Consider the following 17,337-nt stretch of genomic DNA (forward strand, 5'->3'; position numbering starts at 1 on the left):
CGACCGAGGCGGTCTGCTTGCGAAGTATGACGGTGCCAACATCCCGGTCGACGGTAAGTCCATCAAGATGTTGTGTAGTATACAGTGAAAATCGCCGACGCATACAAGTACTGTTAGCTGGCACTTTGCCCCAACAAGGGAAGTACAACGAATGCCGTGTAGTGCGTAGTTTACAAATGCGTAATCATACGAGATTACATACGAGTGTATCACCGTCCATTAAACGTCCCCGAAGAGTCAAGAAGAAATGTAGGATGTCAGTCGCCGGTGGTGAAATCAACCTGCGCAGACGCGCCGACAATGTTAACGCTGACGCGTCGCGCATGTCCGCGGTAAGCCCGATCCGGCAAGCGGTACATCTCAGGCTCTGAAATAGAGACGCGCCGCTGGTGTGAACGAGGACCGCGCAGGGCAGGCGTAACGCCAGCTGATACAGCATCGCCTACTGTGTTGGAGACGCAGCCTGCGGCGCCAGTCTTCTCGCGCCTGCCGGGTGATTCGGCAATGGCGCTCACGCTGAACGGCGATGGACTGCCATCGATGGACTTGGGAGAAGGCGGCGGCGCAGCTGGAAATCTTGATCCAAGTTCCTCTTCGTCCGCTGAGGTCGGCGTTTCAACGCTCTGAGTCGGAACTGCAACCGGCGAAACAGAACGCGGAGAGTATGCCTGAGAGGCGCCGGACCTTCCAGCAAGCATGTCGAGTGCAGGGCCCATGGAGAACGTGCGCGGGATGTGAGCCGCTGACATTGCGGGACTATCAGATGGCAGGATCTGGTATGACGGGGTCGACGGCTGGCCCACGGACACGGGGAATTGGTACGACGGGCTGCTGCGTACGACCTCCGGTTCGTCAGGGTGTCTGAATGGGCAGTGCCCGCCACGACTGCGAGGACAATTCGGAAACTTCAAACACGGCGTATACTCAATGTCTATGATCAAGGTCTGAGTCACGGTCCACTGCCGAACGGAAGAGAATGCACGCACAAGGAGCGATATCCTCAGGATGGTAGTATTGGCAGTTCTCGTAACGGCAGTTCCCCTGAACAAAAGCCCAACAGTGGGATCGCTTGGTTCCAATCCGCGTTCCCCCGCCCAATGCTCCGCGGCGCACATAGTTAGCCTCCGCTGAGTTGTCGTTTCTTTCCGTGGGCTGTGGGTTCGTAACCTCGGCTGAGCGAGAGTTGGGAGATGATAAAGGAAAGGATAAGTTATGGATACTGCAGGTGAGAGTAAGCACAAGAGAGACAAAAAGAGTTACAATATCTAGAGCGCCCACGCACTATTTGCACTTGTCGCCTAAGGGACACCAGCCGTTGTTCTTGACGAAGTGTCTGCAAGGCATTGTCTTGTACGATATGTTGTGCCAATGTACCTGTTCCCGAGGGTGGTTCATCACCTGAACACGTGGGTGAAGAGACTGCCTCCCTAACCAGGGAGGGCGACCTAAGTTGGGGAGGCCTGAACGAGAAGCTGTCGATGGGTCATGCAATGAGGGTCGCCCTACAGGCGCAAACGCCTCAGCCGAACAATGATACGCTGGCATGGGGATGGTTGGTGTATTATAGTTATAACCATAATAGGCAGGGGTCGCGAGATGAGTCGTCATTAGGTGGTCTGTCCGTGGGGGTATAGGGACAGCTCCACGGGTATAGTCGGCTATTGGCCACGCTAGAGGAAGTCCGGGATACATGGAGCGAGGGAGTTGATGGGAGGTTGAGTAGGAGGTCAGCCAAGGCGAAGGACCATATGCTGACGAAGGAGAATGTGGCAGCAATTGCGTCTCTCCCTGATAGCCATACTCAGGTGAAGGTCCGACTGCCCCGACTGGCTGAGGCCGCGTGGTGTAGACAGATCCTATAGAGGTTGAGATTTAACGAAGCGACGGTATGTTGCGGGGCTTACCCCAGTGGTCAGGATCCATCGTCCAATTCCGTTGGCGAGGCGAAGGCAGGTCGATTAATGCTCGCCGTTGCTGCGAGCGTGACCAACGATCTGTGCTTCGGGGTCAGAAAGGGACGGAGAAGACGCAGCTTCACCGTGGCTTTAAACCTATGCAGCTCAGTGAAGTCGAAGAAACCAGCAACACTGAAGGCAAGCGGTGTAATAGAGAGCCATTGGCACGTGTATCTCACGCGAGTTCAATTCCTGCTCCAAGCACCGGACTTGCGATTCGTGCACAGCAATCGCCGGGACAGAAAAAACTGTAGCGCCGGGTCCATTAGGCACGGAAGTATTAGGGAGGAGTTGCCTTGCATGGGCGACTACAGCGCCATAGACGTCCTCGATTTTGACCAAGGTTTCGATACTATCGCCGTCTGGTAGGCGATGAGGGTAGAGGGCAAGTTCAAGACATGGGTGAGAGACCTCCTTACACATGTAGAGGCACTGGTGGGGATGACATATGTGCACAGCAAGTCTTTGCAACGCGGACATAGCGAGGACGGAACGCAAGGCAAATGCGTGGCGATTACGTGATCGTCAATCTTAAAGTATGAATGTCAATAATGCGGCGTACAGGAAGCTATTTCCAAGGCACTGTAGAGAGCACACACTTGGATGTCCGCAAAAATCTCTGCGCGAAAACATAGTACCCCATAGTCCAAAGAACTTCGGCGAAGTGGAGTAGCGGTCGGAGGTGACATCGGAAATAACCAGCCGGCGACAAGCGCAGACGCCACGAGGCAGCCACGATGGTCCTCAGATTCGTCACAGCGCTTGCGAATTGGCTGGTCGAGGAAGCTCCTACCTCAGTTCGGCCAGGCTGAACTTGCAGGGATACATAGCTCTCCGGCACGCGCTAGGAGCGGGCAATGCTACCCGTCAGCCAAGCGGGATAACCCAAGCTGTTCCGGCTACCCTGCTCCAGACACGTACTGGGCCTGGTAGGAGCGTACAACGGATGAAGAAGTGGTGCAATGCTTGTTGAGCACCGAATGACCTCCAACCAAGTCGACCGTACAAATGCGTTGAGACGGTGGTGATTAGGCGCTGATTTGTGTCGTTGCCAAAATCGTTCGCAAGGACATTCATGAACGGTGGGAAAGTAATGCGTCCTCATCGTTTCACTTCGAACGCCAGTGATTGTCGAAAATAGGCGGTCCAGGTCGAAGGCCCAAGCAAGCAGGAGATGCGCACGTGATGCGTTGCAAGTGGAACGGCTCCCATCCTTACTTGGCTCATGAACGTTACTTGTTGAGAACTTCAAATCCAAAGAAATCTAGCGAATCTAGCGACAACCAGTTGGCAGTATAAGTAGCGCGAAATATTGAGGCTGCCAGCTAAGCATTGGAACACCCGAAATCACGCGCGGACTCATGGTTTCGTGCAAATCCTTGCAAATCCTCGCCAAGCTCGGAATTCACCATCAACGTTGAATGCGCACACACAGTACTTACTTGCCGAGCGCACTCACTAGCGTAGATAGTTAATCATTGGCACACGACATGAGGTGGGTAAGGTCAGAATCGAACTCATACCATCCATCCTAGGCCATATATGTGCAGAGAAATCATCGATTGATATCCGCATACTCAGGCTGCGTGGAACTTGCCCTTACCCGCGTGGCGCGCTCCCAGGAAGCGCACCTGTACAACGCAGCTGAGGCATCGCGTAGATGTCTTCTAGACTGACTAAGAATAGGAAAATAGGAAAGAATCAAAGATGAGGTCGCTCGACGTTCTGCGCATCGCGGAACATGTTACGTATGTTGTACCGAAACACTCGCCCAGCGTGTGCGCACTTACACCACGTTTAGTTGATGACAAGATCTCTAGGAATATGAGAATAGTGCTGCCACGAGGTCATCTGAAAAGCTGGCTGTGCAAGCTAGAGCAGCAAGCCATCGGCGTCCATATCTGGATCGGACCCGCGTAACTCGGCATGGACATGGCGGCAAATGATGTTATATCGATTTCATCTTGTACCTTACGAGGGGAAGTTAACGCCTTGCGCCAGCGGAGCAGCATCAGAGAAATTAATGGTGCATGCGCTCCAGCGCATGTATTGCTTCCAAGCGTCACCACCCGACTCTCGTCCCCTAGAAGGATCAACAATGAGTCATGATTAGACAAGCGACAACGGTAGCGGCTCACCATCCAGTGCTCTACGCGCCGTAACAACAGGGCGTCAGCACTACTCCTAATCGATGTAACGAAGTGAGTACGGTACCTTATTCCCTCCAAATGCGGCGCCAATTTCAGCGCCGCTGGTTCCGACGTTGACCTGTACGTCTTTAATCGTTTCGATCCGTTATTATAATATCTTGACTCACATTAACTATCCCTGTGTCAGAGCCTGCGGGCCCGATCCACTTACCAACATTCCGCAAATCTCTGGTCCAGAGGCTGGCGGACAAACCCTGAGGCACGGCGTTGTTCCACTCAATGGCTTTCTCCAGTTCGTCAAAGACGGCAACAGAAAGCACTGGTGCAAAGGTCTCCGTGCTCCAGATAGGGTCCGCGGTGTCCGTTGACTTGGGGATAGCTATCGTGGGCTGTACGAAATTTCCCTGGTCGAGAGGTGATCGAGAATACCTCTCGCCGCCCGCAAGGATTTCAGCCCCTGATTTCCGCAAGTGTTCCACGGCATTCAGGTAAATACCAACGGCTGCCTGAGTATGCAAGGGCCCGAGAAGGGTGTCCTTGACGAGGGGATCTCCGGCCGGCACGGAAGAGTAGAGTTTCTGCAAGCGAGCTAAGAACTCGTCCGCAATGTCACGATGGAGATAAAGTCTTCTGGTGGATGTGCATCGCTGTCCCGCAGTGCCTACTGCACCAAAGAAGACAGCGGGTATGGCGAGCGACAAATCAGCATCTGGCATGATCACAGAAGCTGTGAAATTGTCAGGAAGCTATCATCGTTGTACCTGGCATCACAAACCATTGTTTCCTCCAAGCTCTAACAAAACTTTACCGAACCGAGACTGAACCACCTTCCCCACAGCACGTCCGACGGCTTCGCTTCCGGTAAATGACACTGCACAATAGTCATTGAGCACAAAGTCATGAAAAGATAGTGCGACAAACCCATGTCGACGCTCTTGTCCTGCACTACGGCCTCCCCGATATCTTTGCCACCGGTGACGAGACTGGCCACCGCGCCATTGACCCCATTCTTCTCCAGAACGGATGCGATGATTTTGGTTACAGCGATCGAGCACAACGGCGTGCCTGATAATTTCTTAGGAGTGTCAGATCCTCCCATCGGGATGTGAGTACGCACTAGGTGACGGCTTCCACAACGTGGCATTGCCCGCGGCCAACGAAAGAGCCAAATTCCTACAGGAACGTCAGAAACATACGAGCTGCTTCATCAGGCAGAATAAACGGCACCATCCGTAGACAGCCACAGGAAAGTTGAAAGCAGACAGGACCGCTACAACACCAAGAGGGTTCGGCACTAAGGGGCGTCGTTGAGCGCAACAGCAGGTGCGACGTTGTGTTATTCTCACCTTCTAGGATGGTATGCCCCGGACGTTCGGATGCTACAACTCTGCCATTCATCATGCGGGAGAGGCCAACAGCGTAGTCACACTTTTGCCATCAAGACTTTGACGTGCAGTCTCGAAGAACGCCGACCTACGATGTCGATGAACTCCTGCACCTCTCCTACACCTTCCGTTAGGATTTTGCCCATCTCCAACGAGACAAGAGCGCCGAGCTCGTCCCGCTATGTAGATAGTTAGTCACCATTTGCGGCACATGATGATGCTCAGTAGCAAAGTCACCTTCGCAGCCAGTGCCTCTCGTATCTGTCTCAATATTTCGCCCCGACGAGGGGCTGGTACGTGTCGAAAGTCCTGGTAGGCATCTCTGGCCTTTGCAAGAGTAGCATGGAGCTCGTCCGGGGTAGCCTGTAGTAAGTCTCATGTTCAGTCTGTCGCGCTAACTGGGGTAGGCATTTGCGACTACTGACTGACTGCACGCGCGCAAGCACTTCACCAGTTGTTGGGCACCTGCTCTCGAACACCTCGCCCGTTCCCCGCCATTCACCATCGTAGACACCGGCTAGTTCCCCAGAGCCAGGGATATTCACAGCCGACAGGATGGCGGATGCTCTACTGGAGAGCAAACGCGTCGAACGGGCGTTGAGGAATATACCCCGCCTGCAAGCCCTTGTCAAGCTCATGGTAGCTGATGAAGTTGGGTTGAGCGTGCGCTTGGTCGCGCCTTCATTTTGGATTGCCGTCGGATCGGACCTCGGCTGTCATGCATATGCCAATGGTTGCTGCGCAGGTGCGCGCTCAACGCGACACCAAGTCCTCCGTTCCACGTGGTACCTCAGGGAGACTCAAGCAAACCCGATCCATTCACATGCTCAGGATGAGGAACGGTACAATTCGTATGCAGATGCCCCATGCGATTGAAGAAAAATACAATATGCAGATGGAACAGTCCCGACAGCAGGAAAAACAAAGGAACGAGAGCGTGAAGAGCGGATAAGCTGAATTAATTGAGATAACCACGGCATTTCGCAGAACCGCATAGGCAAGGTATCTTGTCCTGCTCGATAGGAAAGTGATAATCTGTTTACGTGCATGAATCAGTCTGTCTGTTGGAGTAGCGGAGGGCAACCCACCATAGGTGATCTCGTCGCCAAGTTCGATGTCCTGCTTGGCGTAGATGACAATCTTCTTCTCCCCATTAATCGTTATGATCTTTGCGGTGCAGTTGGGATCGCATGAATGATTGATCAGACGGCTATAGTATTTCGTTAGCCATTGCTGAGGCCAGGTAACAGAACTAGAGGCGGCTACGCACCCAAGATTGCCCTTCTTCGTCGCATCCACCACCAAATCTTCGTCTATACGGAAGAGGTAGCTGCTCCCGATCCCCTGCCGTTCATAGGCTTTCTCGCGTTTGTCTGCGACCTGCGCGCGGATGACCTCGCCGACGTACTCGATGACCATCTCGCCCCTCGCAATTCGCTCCATAGCATACAGACCCCAATCGTGGATGGGTGAACGTGCAAACCGGAGATGCTTCTTGCGTGTCTGAAGCTGATTGAACTTAATGGTGAGTTCGGCGGCAGTGGTCTCGCCTTTGGACAGCGCCATAGCTCGTTGTACTTGGTTGATCTCCTCCAAGCCTTGTGCTCGCCGTCGAGCGTTGGCGCGGTTTGATCGCGAGGAAACAACATGCTGAGGCTGAGGCGCCTCTTCGACGGCATCGGCGTCCGACGCCGACTGACGCGAAGCATACTGGGTGACATAGGCCGTTTTCTCCGCGTGCGAGATCTTGTAGTATCCTTCCGTCCGAGCGGACCCGGTGAGATGGACGTGGAAGGGGGGCGGTGCATCAGGGTCCGATGGCGGTGGAGCATCAGTCGAAGGCGGAAGCTCTCCGTATTGCTCCAGCGCCAACGCCATGCGCGCAAAGAAAAGGTCCTCATCGTCGGCGCACACATCGGACAGGCGCACTTCCATTGATGGAGCCTTCGGTTGGCTTGCATGTGCAGGCAGAGGTAAGACCGGTGCCGGAGTAAGCGAACCAGAACGCGAGCTGAGGGATGTGAGAGAAGGGCTAGGCGAGACGCGTATCTCTGCAACAGCTGCCAATGGAGGCTCACGCTCCGGCACAACGGTGTCGATAATGGGCTCGTCAACTGCTGGCATGTCTTGACCCTTCTTCGCCTTGCTCTTCTTCGCGACCTTCTTTCTGGCGCCATTGCCGTTGACGAGAGGCTGTTGTACTACGTCGGGAACGACTTTCTGCTTCTTCTTGACAGGCAGATCCGCAGGTTCTTCACTGGGCGTGCGCTTACGCGTAGTCACGGAAGCACGGTCTTCAGGCATATCGTCCTCTGACTCGAGTTCGTCCTCAAGGACTTTCCTGGACACGATCTTCCGCTTCTTCTTCGGCCTCGGCAGCGAAGCTTCCTCTTCACCGGCTTTCGGGCCCTCAACAACTACCGGTGTCTCGACGACCACCGGCCTTCTCTTCTCCTTCTTCCTGAACGTCAGACCCTTGAGACCTTTCTTCTCGCCCCCTTCTTCCGCCTTCTTCTGCCGCGTGTCTACCACCTCCTGTAGTTTCCGACTCACCACCTTCTCCATAAAGTCCTTTTTCAACGACAGCTTGAGCTCGGCGAGGATGACTGCCTTAGCCTGCTCCACCAGTTCGTCGTCTCTCCAGTGCGACTTGCAGGCTAACGAACGCGAGGGAGCCGAATGCACCGAAACGCTCACAGTTCTGTGGGCCAGCATTCGCGCGCCGGAGTTGAGGACCTTCTCCGCGCGTCTTGCCGCATCCTTCGTGTTGAACGTCACGTACCACCCTTGATAGTCCTGAAGAACCTAAAACGTATATTAGACCCTCATCTCGAAACTTCTCGCAGAAACGGACACACCTTCTCAACGTCGAACCCAGACAGAAAAGCCTTCACGTCGTCCTCCCTGACACCCGACATGGAGCCGCTTCCGTCAATTTTCACGTACTCCCACCCATTCCTTGCTAACTCATCCAACACTGCCTCCTTCTCTCTATCTCTGGCATTCCTCGCGATGGTACCTGGTCGCCGTGTTACAGGAGAGACAGGCGAACGCGATCTTGACCATGATCTCCGGCGCCGAGAAAACGAATATGACCGTGAAGATGACCGTGACAGCGAGCGCGAGCGAGAACGGGACTCGTCTCGCCAGCTGTAGTACCGAGGCCGGTGATTTGTATACCTTGACCGACCGCGGTCATAATCATGATGGTTGTCACGACCTCTATCCCGTCCACGGGCGTAGTCGCGACTCCGATCGCGTTCCCGGTCAGGTTGCTTTTCTCGCCCTTTTTCAGGATACCGGTCATGTTCAGAGTCGGAAGCAGATCCGGACACTCGAGCGCGGACCATAGCAGAAGGTGGTCGTCGCATCGAGCTCGAGGGCGCCGGGTCGACGGAACTGACGGGCTTGGCCGGTAAACCCGGAGGGAGTGGCCTTAGTGAAGGTGTGCCGGAGGTTGAATGGCTGGTGGAAGGATATATCGCGACGGGCGTGGTAGATGCGCCATGAAGAGGGGTAGCCGGACCGCCTACTTGACGAACCAGTTGCGGTATGAAGTTAGGACGTTGGGGAAGCGACGCATGTGCGAGCGATGTCCCGGGTTTCCTCGTCGCCGCAGGATTGGCTGTAGCGCTTTGGGGTAGCGGCGTCCTGCTTACGGAAGTACTTGATCCTGCAGCCGCGGGCGTCGCACTCGCACTCCCGGTGGATGTTCTCTGATCGGCAGCCTGAGCCTGGCTCGCCTTCCTGCGTTCCCCCTCTTCCCTCTTCAACCTTTCTTTCGCCTCAATCTCCCTCAACACAGCCCTCAACTTCCTCCCTCCAGCGTCCAGAACGATTCGCATAGGCTCTTTTTCGGATATCGGCACGCCTGTGACAGTCCCTTGCCCAAGCATCTTGCCATCTTCCTTCGCCACGCACGCTTTGGCTTCCTCGTGCGTCTTGAATGTTATAAGAACGATGCCAAGCGAGCCACCTGTCGCACGATCGAGCTGCGGGTCGAAGGAGATGAAGGAACCGTATTGGGAGAAGTGTCGCCGGATGAACGTGGTAGACGTGATGGGCGAAAGGCCCAGAATCAGTACAGAGGTCGCAGGCGGGGGCCCGACTGAATGCGCATCGTACTGCGCCCAAGATATCAGCCCAATGAGATTAGTCGCAAATCGGATCCAAAATACCTCATAACGAAGCTCGTAGAACAGTTGTCTGGCCGGCCTTTGTCGCTTCCTGGCATCTGGTGCCCTCCGGGGATCTGACACCACTATTTCAGGTTGGCCTTCCAGCACTTCTCCCGCGTAACGAAACAGTATCTCCTTGTTCTTCCCTTTCCCTCTCAAACGTGCTTCTTCTCCAGCTTGTTCCTGCTCATCCTTCGCCTTCGCCTTCTCGAAGAGCGCTTCGAACTTATGGTGCTGGTTCCTGTCCGCCGAGAGGTTGTAATCAAACAATACCCGGAAATCCTTGGCAGAAGGATACTTCTCTCTCGGCGGAGGCCACGTCGGATTCGGAGGAAGCGAATATGTCTTGGGCGGCGTGGGATCTCGGGGCGGAGGGGATGGAGCTGTAGGATCGGCGGAAGGAGGAGGAGGAGAAACCGAAGCGACGGGAGTTTGCGCGAGTGGAGAAATAGAGATCACGCGTGGTGCACGAGTTTCTGTTGGTACAGGAACCAGCAGTCGTGTATCTGTAGGCGGCAGAGGAGCGGGCTCCGATGTAGGGGGTGGGGGCGGGGCGCCATCTGAGGGAGGAGGAGGCGGCAAGCCTGATGGAGGGGGCGGTGGAGGCGGTGTGAGGCCCTCAGGTGGAGGTGGAGGTAGATGAGGAGGTTCATCGGACGGAGGCGGAGGCGGTGGAGGGTCTTTGGGTGGTGCAGGAGTTGCTGGTTCCGGTGGTGGGGGAGGTTGAAAAGGTGGAGGAGGCGGCTTCGTCTTTGGCTGGGGAGCCAGCGAGAACTTGAGTGGTCGCGCATCCGGATCTGGAGGCGGGAGGGCAGCTGGGGGTGGCGGTGCTGGAGGAGGCTGGCTGTCCGGCGGCTTGGGCTCCGGAGGTGGTTGGTGAGGTAGAGGCGGCGCCTCAGCCGACGGAGGCGCAGGAGGAGGTGCTGGGATGGGTGTATTAGGGGGCTTGGGTTGTGCAAACGTAATGCTGATACGTCTCGGTCCAGTTGGGATTGGGTGGCTGTTGAGCGGTCGCGGCGGTGGCGGTGGCGTCGTGGGAGGCTTCGCACCAAGGGAGAAACTGACACCTCGCCGTTCAGCTGGCGGAGGAGGAGGCGGAGAGTCTGGTGGCCTCGGTGGTTCGTTGGTAAACCCATTCGGAGCGCAATGAAGATGACTTGGACCCGCACCAGCGGTGGTGTGCGACGACGACGACGCGCCTGGATCGGACCATCCATTAACATGAGTTTTGAGCGGCTGCGAGGTCCGCGCCTGTTCAGCAGCAGATCAGCTTACAATACACACCCAAGATCCAGACAGCGGCAATCATTCACATTCGCTCCAACTCCGTTCACTGGTGAACCAGCGTAAACGCGACTGGTGGGCTCAGGCGGCTTGCTGTTCTGGACGTGAGCGAGACCCTTCGGACCCGTTGGGGGCGCGAACGACCGTCCACCTGGGCCGTTGATTTGAGCGGTCCATACGCCGTTCTGCGAGCCTTGTCCGTTTAGCAGCGACCGTGGGCCCGTCGGTGGCGCGGCGCCCAATTTGCTGGAAGACGCAGTGGCGGTAGCAGATACGTTGGATGGCTGGAGGGCGCGAGGACCGCGGGGCGGCGCTTTTCCCGACATTCAAGCCGTGGCTGTCGCGCACCAGTAGCCAGAACGACGCGGAGGACGGTGAGGTTGGAGGGGGAGGTGGTGAGCGACAGAGACAGAGAGCCGTGTTGGGCCTTGTTTGCCCCGGCGCTTGAGCGCTTCGGCTGCCACAGGGGCCTCTTGCCGACGACCAACGCCATTGTCCTTGGCCAAGCACGCTCGGGGCAACACATCCACCTATCACGAAAATGCGTCGTCACTGTCACTTGTGCTCTCGCGTGCCTCCTTATCTCAGAGATCGCAATCAAGTATATGTTTAGATATTCTTGGTGAATTCAACAAGCTGCCACAGTGCGGGCTGAAGAATCGCAGGCACACGCTGCCCACTGATTATCGTCCATAGGACCCCCACTCTACCATCACTTGAACAGCTGGCTCTCCCTGTCCGATAGTCAGCACCGTTATCGCCCATGATCACACAGCACAGACTCACGCAAATGTCCAGAGCTTCAGAGGATTGTTGTAAGTATCCTTCGTGTACGGAAATCGGACTGTGTCACACGGACAGTCGTGATGAGTGCACGTAATGGCAGTCTCGCGCTGTGGCACTCACACTGCGACGGCTCGGAAACATAGGCGATAGGTCTCAACTCGTCGAGGAAGCTCCATGCAGTGCGCCAGTTCACCCTGTATAAATAGTCTTCGTCAGAGATTTCGCAGACGGCCAGTATTGAGACATCCCACCGCATGTCTCCATCGATCAACAAGTCGGGGGGCGCCAACGGATCACCGTTCAAACCTGCAGTCTTGATCTCCGACTTCAGATCAGAAAACTCCAGGACCTGGTTTCCAGCCATGCCTTCGCTCCAGGAACGACCGTCAACGAGCCGCTTTAACAGCTTAGATGGGGTGCCCACCCTTGTACTCCAAGGTCTCGCCCGGCTTGCCCCCAAATGTCGCAATCTTGACGTGGTAGTGCTCGAACATGAGCGTGCTGAACATTGAGCAAGTCGATGCACAATTGCCATTGCCGACGATGGCGACTTTGTTCAGGTCGAAAGGCGGGTTCCTTGGCATGTCGATATTGAATGGAGTACATATGTCCTGCATTGTAGAAGGCATCGTCAGGGTTTCCTCGAGCGCATGTATATTCCCGGTCGTCACGAACGTGGAACCTCTGAGCATCCTTTTCGATCTGCCCGTTCACCGGCTCCTCTGTCTCGTTCGGTGGGTCGATGTAGTTGTGCGTAGGCGGAAACTCGGTGTCGTTCAGGAATGCCCAATTGACGGGGTTGTAAAAGGTGCCGATCTCAGACAAGTTCAACGCGATATTCGCTCGGACGACCTTCTTCGCGAGTGTGTTGGCACGGTTTGTGGTTTGGAAACCACTGTGCGATAAATTGACGAGCTTGTTGTTAGTGCCAGTAGTGAAAGCATCCAATGGTACTCACGGATAGCCGATCCTTGAACCTGCCAAGAACTGATGCAAGAATTGACCGAGGCAAACGAAACCCCCTATACAGACGTCGTTCTGACGAAGGAGATCTAGAACGTGGGAGGCGAGACTAACCTCCGTTGTTGCTGAGGTCGATAATGAGCTGACTCACGCCCGCTTTCTTGAATGCCGCGGTGGCTGCCTGTACGTCGGTCTGGAATCCGACGAAATCATCAGGCTCGAATGACCCAACAAACATCTACGAAGGCCACATTAGTCATCGTAATCTCGCGCGGGCAGATCGAGAACGCACAACGCCTGTCTTGTTACCAGGAAGGATATATGACTTGATAACGCCCTCGCTGCCGTTCACAGCCGGAAGACCGGGAACGAACTGATTTGGCAGGCCAACACCATTCGCCGGACCTTTCTTGTCGACGATCACGCCTCGCGCAAGCCGTTTCTTGACTCCATCCTCAGTCGACTGCACTTGAGGTGCAACACCGGTGGTCCGGAAGTCCTCGCCGTTCGTTGCGTCGGTTGCAGCGCAGTTATTGGCCCAGCTGAGGGAAACAAGTTCAGCATGAGGATCTTATTTTACAGCAGATGTCACCTGCGCGTACTAGGAGGCGGAATCGGTGAATGGGACACCGCCGAAGGACGCCAGGTAAGGGACAGTCACGGTCTCCTCCTTAGTAGAGTTGGCCGGGATGAGCTTGAAGGTGAGCGATTCCTGGTCAGGGAAGGGAGGGCCACCCAGGTCTCCGAAACGCTGGCTGAAGTCGGTGTCCTACACATACCGCATGAGGTCGAGGTTCTGACCCACAAGTGACTATTATTACTCACCACGATGCGGTAGGAACTCAACACTGAGTTAACCCGAACACCATGATCAAGGTAGTTCCCGCTGATCGTATCTGCGATAAGGTCAATATAATCCAGGGCCGCTAGTCCCTCGATTTCCAATACTTTTGCGCCAGCAAGACGTTGCCAGTTGAAGCCAATTGAGTCGAAGAATGCTGTGTAGTTTGCGCCAACGAGCGGCACCAGGTCTACGGAGTCCGGAATAACGAAAACGTTCTGGGCCCCGTTCTCTTCCAAGATGACGACAGGAGCAGGGAGCAGGTTCTGATATGTGTCATAGCATGATGGGAACCAACCTATGCAGCTCTGTTAAATATCGACTTCCGATGGTAGTAGAATCTCGTACGAGTGTGACCATCGTTCAAACGGGTCGTAAAGTTCCAAATGGCCCTGTTGAAGTCATAATCTGTCTAGAACCGCCCGTGAACACGTAGCTACAGGATAACACAGATAACCGTACGCACCTCGTATTTTGTCGCGTTGATCTTCGCAATCTCCGCGCGAATGTTGGCGGTGGAGTCTTGGAAAGGCGCCGGGGAGTTCAGGTACCAATCCTCGAAAGTGTAGAAGTCGAACACTCGCGCCACGGCACCGAGCACGTTGTCCTTCAGCGTCTCGTTGAACGGGAAGGCCTTCAAGCATGCGAGCGCATCATTCGGAGGCACGAATGTAAGGCCCGCAACCTTGGTGCAAGGGTCGCTAGTGGAAGGAGCAGCTCGAATTCGGGTTGACAGGGCGAGAGTCGACACAAGTAATGCGCTGAGGTAGTAGCAGCCCACCATCTTGCGAGATTCTGGACGAGAAACTCGAGCTCTGGCTAGCTCCGAAAGCCTCCCTGTCTGGAAAGCGGTTCCCCATGGCTTTTAAGGACCCGGGTAGAGAAGCCTTCTACCGTTCTCCGTCATACGGATGTTTCCCCAGATACCATGAGGTATTCCCGATGATAGCGCAGCGATTCCTAGTACCACCGCCACCGAGTTGACCGATCACGATTTGTCGGTGGATCCGAAGCGGGTATGGTATGGTATAGAATTGTTATCGCGCCATAATGGAGGAAATTCTGGAGGCACATGAACAGCATGCGCGTGCGCGAGGGTGTGAGCGCCCTTGGACAGGATTATACTAAGATAACTCGCATAGAGGCAGGGTAAGCGAGATGCTTGCTCATGCGGCGGCGAATTGGCGGGATCGCGGTCAAGAAAGGAAGTCGTAGCCGTGGTGAATGCCAGTCCGAAATAGCGACCATGCGGTGGAAGTTCGATGGAAGCCAGCTGGCGCCATAGAGATACCGCTGGGGGTTACAAGGGGTTACACGCCTCGTGCCGGAGTGAAACACTGGACCGTTCTGAGGTTGCTGCGGTTTCGTGGAGTTTCAAAGAGGTGTTGTGAGCAGGCGTATGAGATACCGAGCCCAAGCGATCAGATGATACCTTCAAGCTTCAAGTTTGTCGTGCGACGGAACGGCCCAAGAGGTGCGCATTACGTTGCATGCACTCTATTAGACCGATCTCCCCAGGCAAACGGCTGTTGATGTATGGTACGCGGTGGAGGCAACGATTTAAGCATCAGAGTAACGCGATATGTAGCCTTGTAGGTGTCGATTCCCATGAACCGTGTATGCATCACGCGCCCAGTGCATCAAATCGTCTGATCGCAGGGCACAAGATTAGATAAATAACACGCTACGACATTGATATCATGAAGATATCATGAATAGCAACGCCTCATAGCAAAGCGCAGGGCTGCTTGTTACAGTTCGCCAAGTTGATGCAGCCACAATCGCTCCGTCGAGAGCTTTAGAGAAAAAGACGATCACTACTGCTTTGGTATGCAATCATCACTGATCTCGACAGCAGGGTTCCGGTCGGCATCTCGTATTCCAGCTTGTGCTTCTGGTCCAGCCACCGGAAGGTCTACATCCACCACCAGGAATCGTCTCGTCAGCAGGTTGAAGACGCTGCCAAATATGAGTGCAATGAGCGTGCAACTCATGATGATGACGTTATAGGGCATGCTGAAATCCGGAGTCGCGAGATCAACAAGCAGCGCTGGGGTGTAGATATAGGCTCTTCCGTGTTCATCAGCCGGGTGCGAAGAGTTGGCACCGACGCCGCGCTGCCCGCGCAGCGTCAAGATTGCCGGAGGCAGATCCCATCCCCGTTGGGCATCCGGCATGTGGTCGGTGTACTTCAAGAACGCTTTCTCCACCTTCATGTTAATCCTGAGCGTGCCTTTGGGCGGGATGCGAAGTGCGGCTTGGAGCAAAGTTGGACGCGCATCCGATGATGGCACATACTCGAGCACGCGCATGAGATCAGGACGCGGGACGCCATCGAGGGTAACATCGAGGGTGTGCATGTAGAACGTAACGAGCCACGGCATAGTCTCCGTGTACAGCAGTTGAACATCTTCATCGAGAGTGTTCTGCAGCGCCGCGGAAAGCAATCCGCGCGCTTGCGAGGATGTCGTAAGCTTCCGGGTGGCTCGCACTGGCGGCGTCTTCTGTGAGTTGCAGAGGGGTGGTGGTGTCGGAGACAGAGGGGGCACGAATGCGCGTTCCATAGGCCAAACCATACCTATATCCAACGGGGTGGTAGTCTGGACGTCGTACACCGCGACACCTTCCTCCTTATGGACAACATGGGAGTCGGGAGAGAGCGCATAGGGGACCCCGTCCATAGGCAATCCAACACGCACAAGGCTGCTTCGCGCCACGGGGCAACCCCGCTCGATGGTGCGGCCGAAAAGGCTCGGGAGAGACCAGTCGCGCTTGTGATCGGACGAAAGACGGACGGGATCGAAAACAGCTTGAAACGTTAAGCGAACCTCTACCCCCTTCTTGCCCGTCCTTCCGCCGTGGTAGAACACATGGACTCCCATGCCATGCCAGTCCGCATCGAACAGTTTGTAGGAGTTGAGCAGCTGTGCTATGCCGGAGCGTGATGTGCAAGGCAGAAGCTTGAGGAAGGGTGTTAAATTTTCTGTGCAGACATTTTCGGAAGGAAGGCTGGCGTGGCGGAGCTGCACCGACGTGTCCAATGACGGAAGTGAGCCAAGGAGTGGAAAGGCGCTGTACGGGACCGTCGTGCGTTTATCGTCCATGCTCGTGAGCGATGCACAGAAAAGACCTGCTAGGCCGTTCCGGAGACCTGTCCACCGCGCATCAACCCCTTCGTCGCCACCATGACCGTCACTCGCCATCCATGCCCACAGCTCTGCACCAGTGCCAACGCCCTCCTCTACTGCATCCGGATATCCCCATTTGATATAGTCCCATTTACCCGAGTTCAAGGATAGATGCATCTCGGTGACGGAGAACTCTTTTAATATTTGACCGAGCGAGAGCGGAAACAGCGTAAAGTGCTGAGGCGTGTCACCGGTATCCAACGGATAGGGTGGGGACGGGCCATCCAGCAGCGTGCCAAATGCAAAGCGGGCTGCGACTTTTCCATCGGGAAGAGGACGGATGGTCAGAGATTCCTCAAAGCTTTCGCGCGGGGTGTTGACGAGGGCGTAGAGACGGGGCACGACCAGCGCGAGGAGAAAAGCGAGGCGCGTGCCACCCATGCTGGCTTGGGAGTCTGCACGTTATCGGAGGACGGTAGCAATGTTCTTCAACGGTCGACGAAAGCAGGCATCGGAATATGGTGAAGCTTCAAGGATTGAAGCTGAAGCGCGGCGGGAAAGAGTTGGAGGAGATCACACCTCCAACAGATTGCCGGATTCATCGCCACCCCCGCGCGTGTGATATCGCTCCGAGCGCTGCCAGGACCAGTATAAGTATATGTGCTCC

General features: G+C 55.3%; 5 protein-coding genes across 5 annotated transcripts; all 5 read right to left on the bottom strand.

Annotated features, from left to right (window-relative positions):
- Positions 1-257: 257 nt before the first annotated feature.
- Positions 258-1,299, bottom strand: PUNSTDRAFT_140769 (uncharacterized protein; the record flags this gene model as incomplete). The annotated part of the gene is made up of 3 exons (XM_007379343.1): positions 1,283-1,299; positions 987-1,219; positions 258-931 (listed from the first exon to the last, which is right to left on the bottom strand). The coding sequence occupies exon 3, from the start codon at positions 747-749 to the stop codon at positions 258-260; it is 492 nt and encodes a 163-aa protein (XP_007379405.1). The 5' UTR covers positions 750-931; positions 987-1,219; positions 1,283-1,299.
- A 2,592-nt stretch (positions 1,300-3,891) lies between these two features.
- On the bottom strand, positions 3,892-6,134 carry PUNSTDRAFT_80903 (NAD-aldehyde dehydrogenase). Its single transcript, XM_007379344.1, has 12 exons — positions 5,916-6,134; positions 5,728-5,853; positions 5,583-5,669; positions 5,452-5,533; positions 5,333-5,399; positions 5,223-5,278; positions 5,027-5,170; positions 4,881-4,976; positions 4,273-4,832; positions 4,170-4,223; positions 4,094-4,104; positions 3,892-4,038 (listed from the first exon to the last, which is right to left on the bottom strand). The coding sequence occupies exons 1-12, from the start codon at positions 6,126-6,128 to the stop codon at positions 3,927-3,929; spliced, it is 1,608 nt and encodes a 535-aa protein (XP_007379406.1). The 5' UTR covers positions 6,129-6,134; the 3' UTR covers positions 3,892-3,926.
- A 314-nt stretch (positions 6,135-6,448) lies between these two features.
- Positions 6,449-7,056, bottom strand: PUNSTDRAFT_56623 (SET domain-containing protein; the record flags this gene model as incomplete). Its single annotated transcript, XM_007379345.1, has 3 exons — positions 6,449-6,525; positions 6,579-6,700; positions 6,761-7,056. 3 exons carry the CDS (start codon positions 7,054-7,056, stop codon positions 6,449-6,451), a joined length of 495 nt encoding a protein of 164 aa, XP_007379407.1.
- Positions 7,057-11,664: 4,608 nt separating this feature from the next.
- Positions 11,665-14,326, bottom strand: PUNSTDRAFT_140772 (uncharacterized protein; the record flags this gene model as incomplete). The annotated part of the gene is made up of 12 exons (XM_007379346.1): positions 11,665-11,686; positions 11,739-11,796; positions 11,859-12,104; positions 12,163-12,349; positions 12,414-12,633; positions 12,697-12,760; positions 12,816-12,939; positions 12,994-13,243; positions 13,304-13,470; positions 13,527-13,840; positions 13,891-13,954; positions 14,009-14,326. 12 exons carry the CDS (start codon positions 14,324-14,326, stop codon positions 11,665-11,667), a joined length of 2,034 nt encoding a protein of 677 aa, XP_007379408.1.
- Positions 14,327-15,449: 1,123 nt separating this feature from the next.
- PUNSTDRAFT_26941 (GPI transamidase component GPI16) lies at positions 15,450-16,949 on the bottom strand (the record flags this gene model as incomplete). The annotated part of the gene is made up of 1 exon (XM_007379347.1): positions 15,450-16,949. A coding segment is annotated over one exon (1,500 nt), but the record flags the coding sequence as incomplete, so codon positions are not given.
- Between the last annotated feature and the right edge of the window lie 388 nt (positions 16,950-17,337).

Source organism: Punctularia strigosozonata, assembly GCF_000264995.1.
Source record: "Punctularia strigosozonata HHB-11173 SS5 unplaced genomic scaffold PUNSTscaffold_1, whole genome shotgun sequence".
In the NCBI taxonomy this organism is placed as follows: Eukaryota; Fungi; Basidiomycota; class Agaricomycetes; order Corticiales; family Punctulariaceae; genus Punctularia; species Punctularia strigosozonata.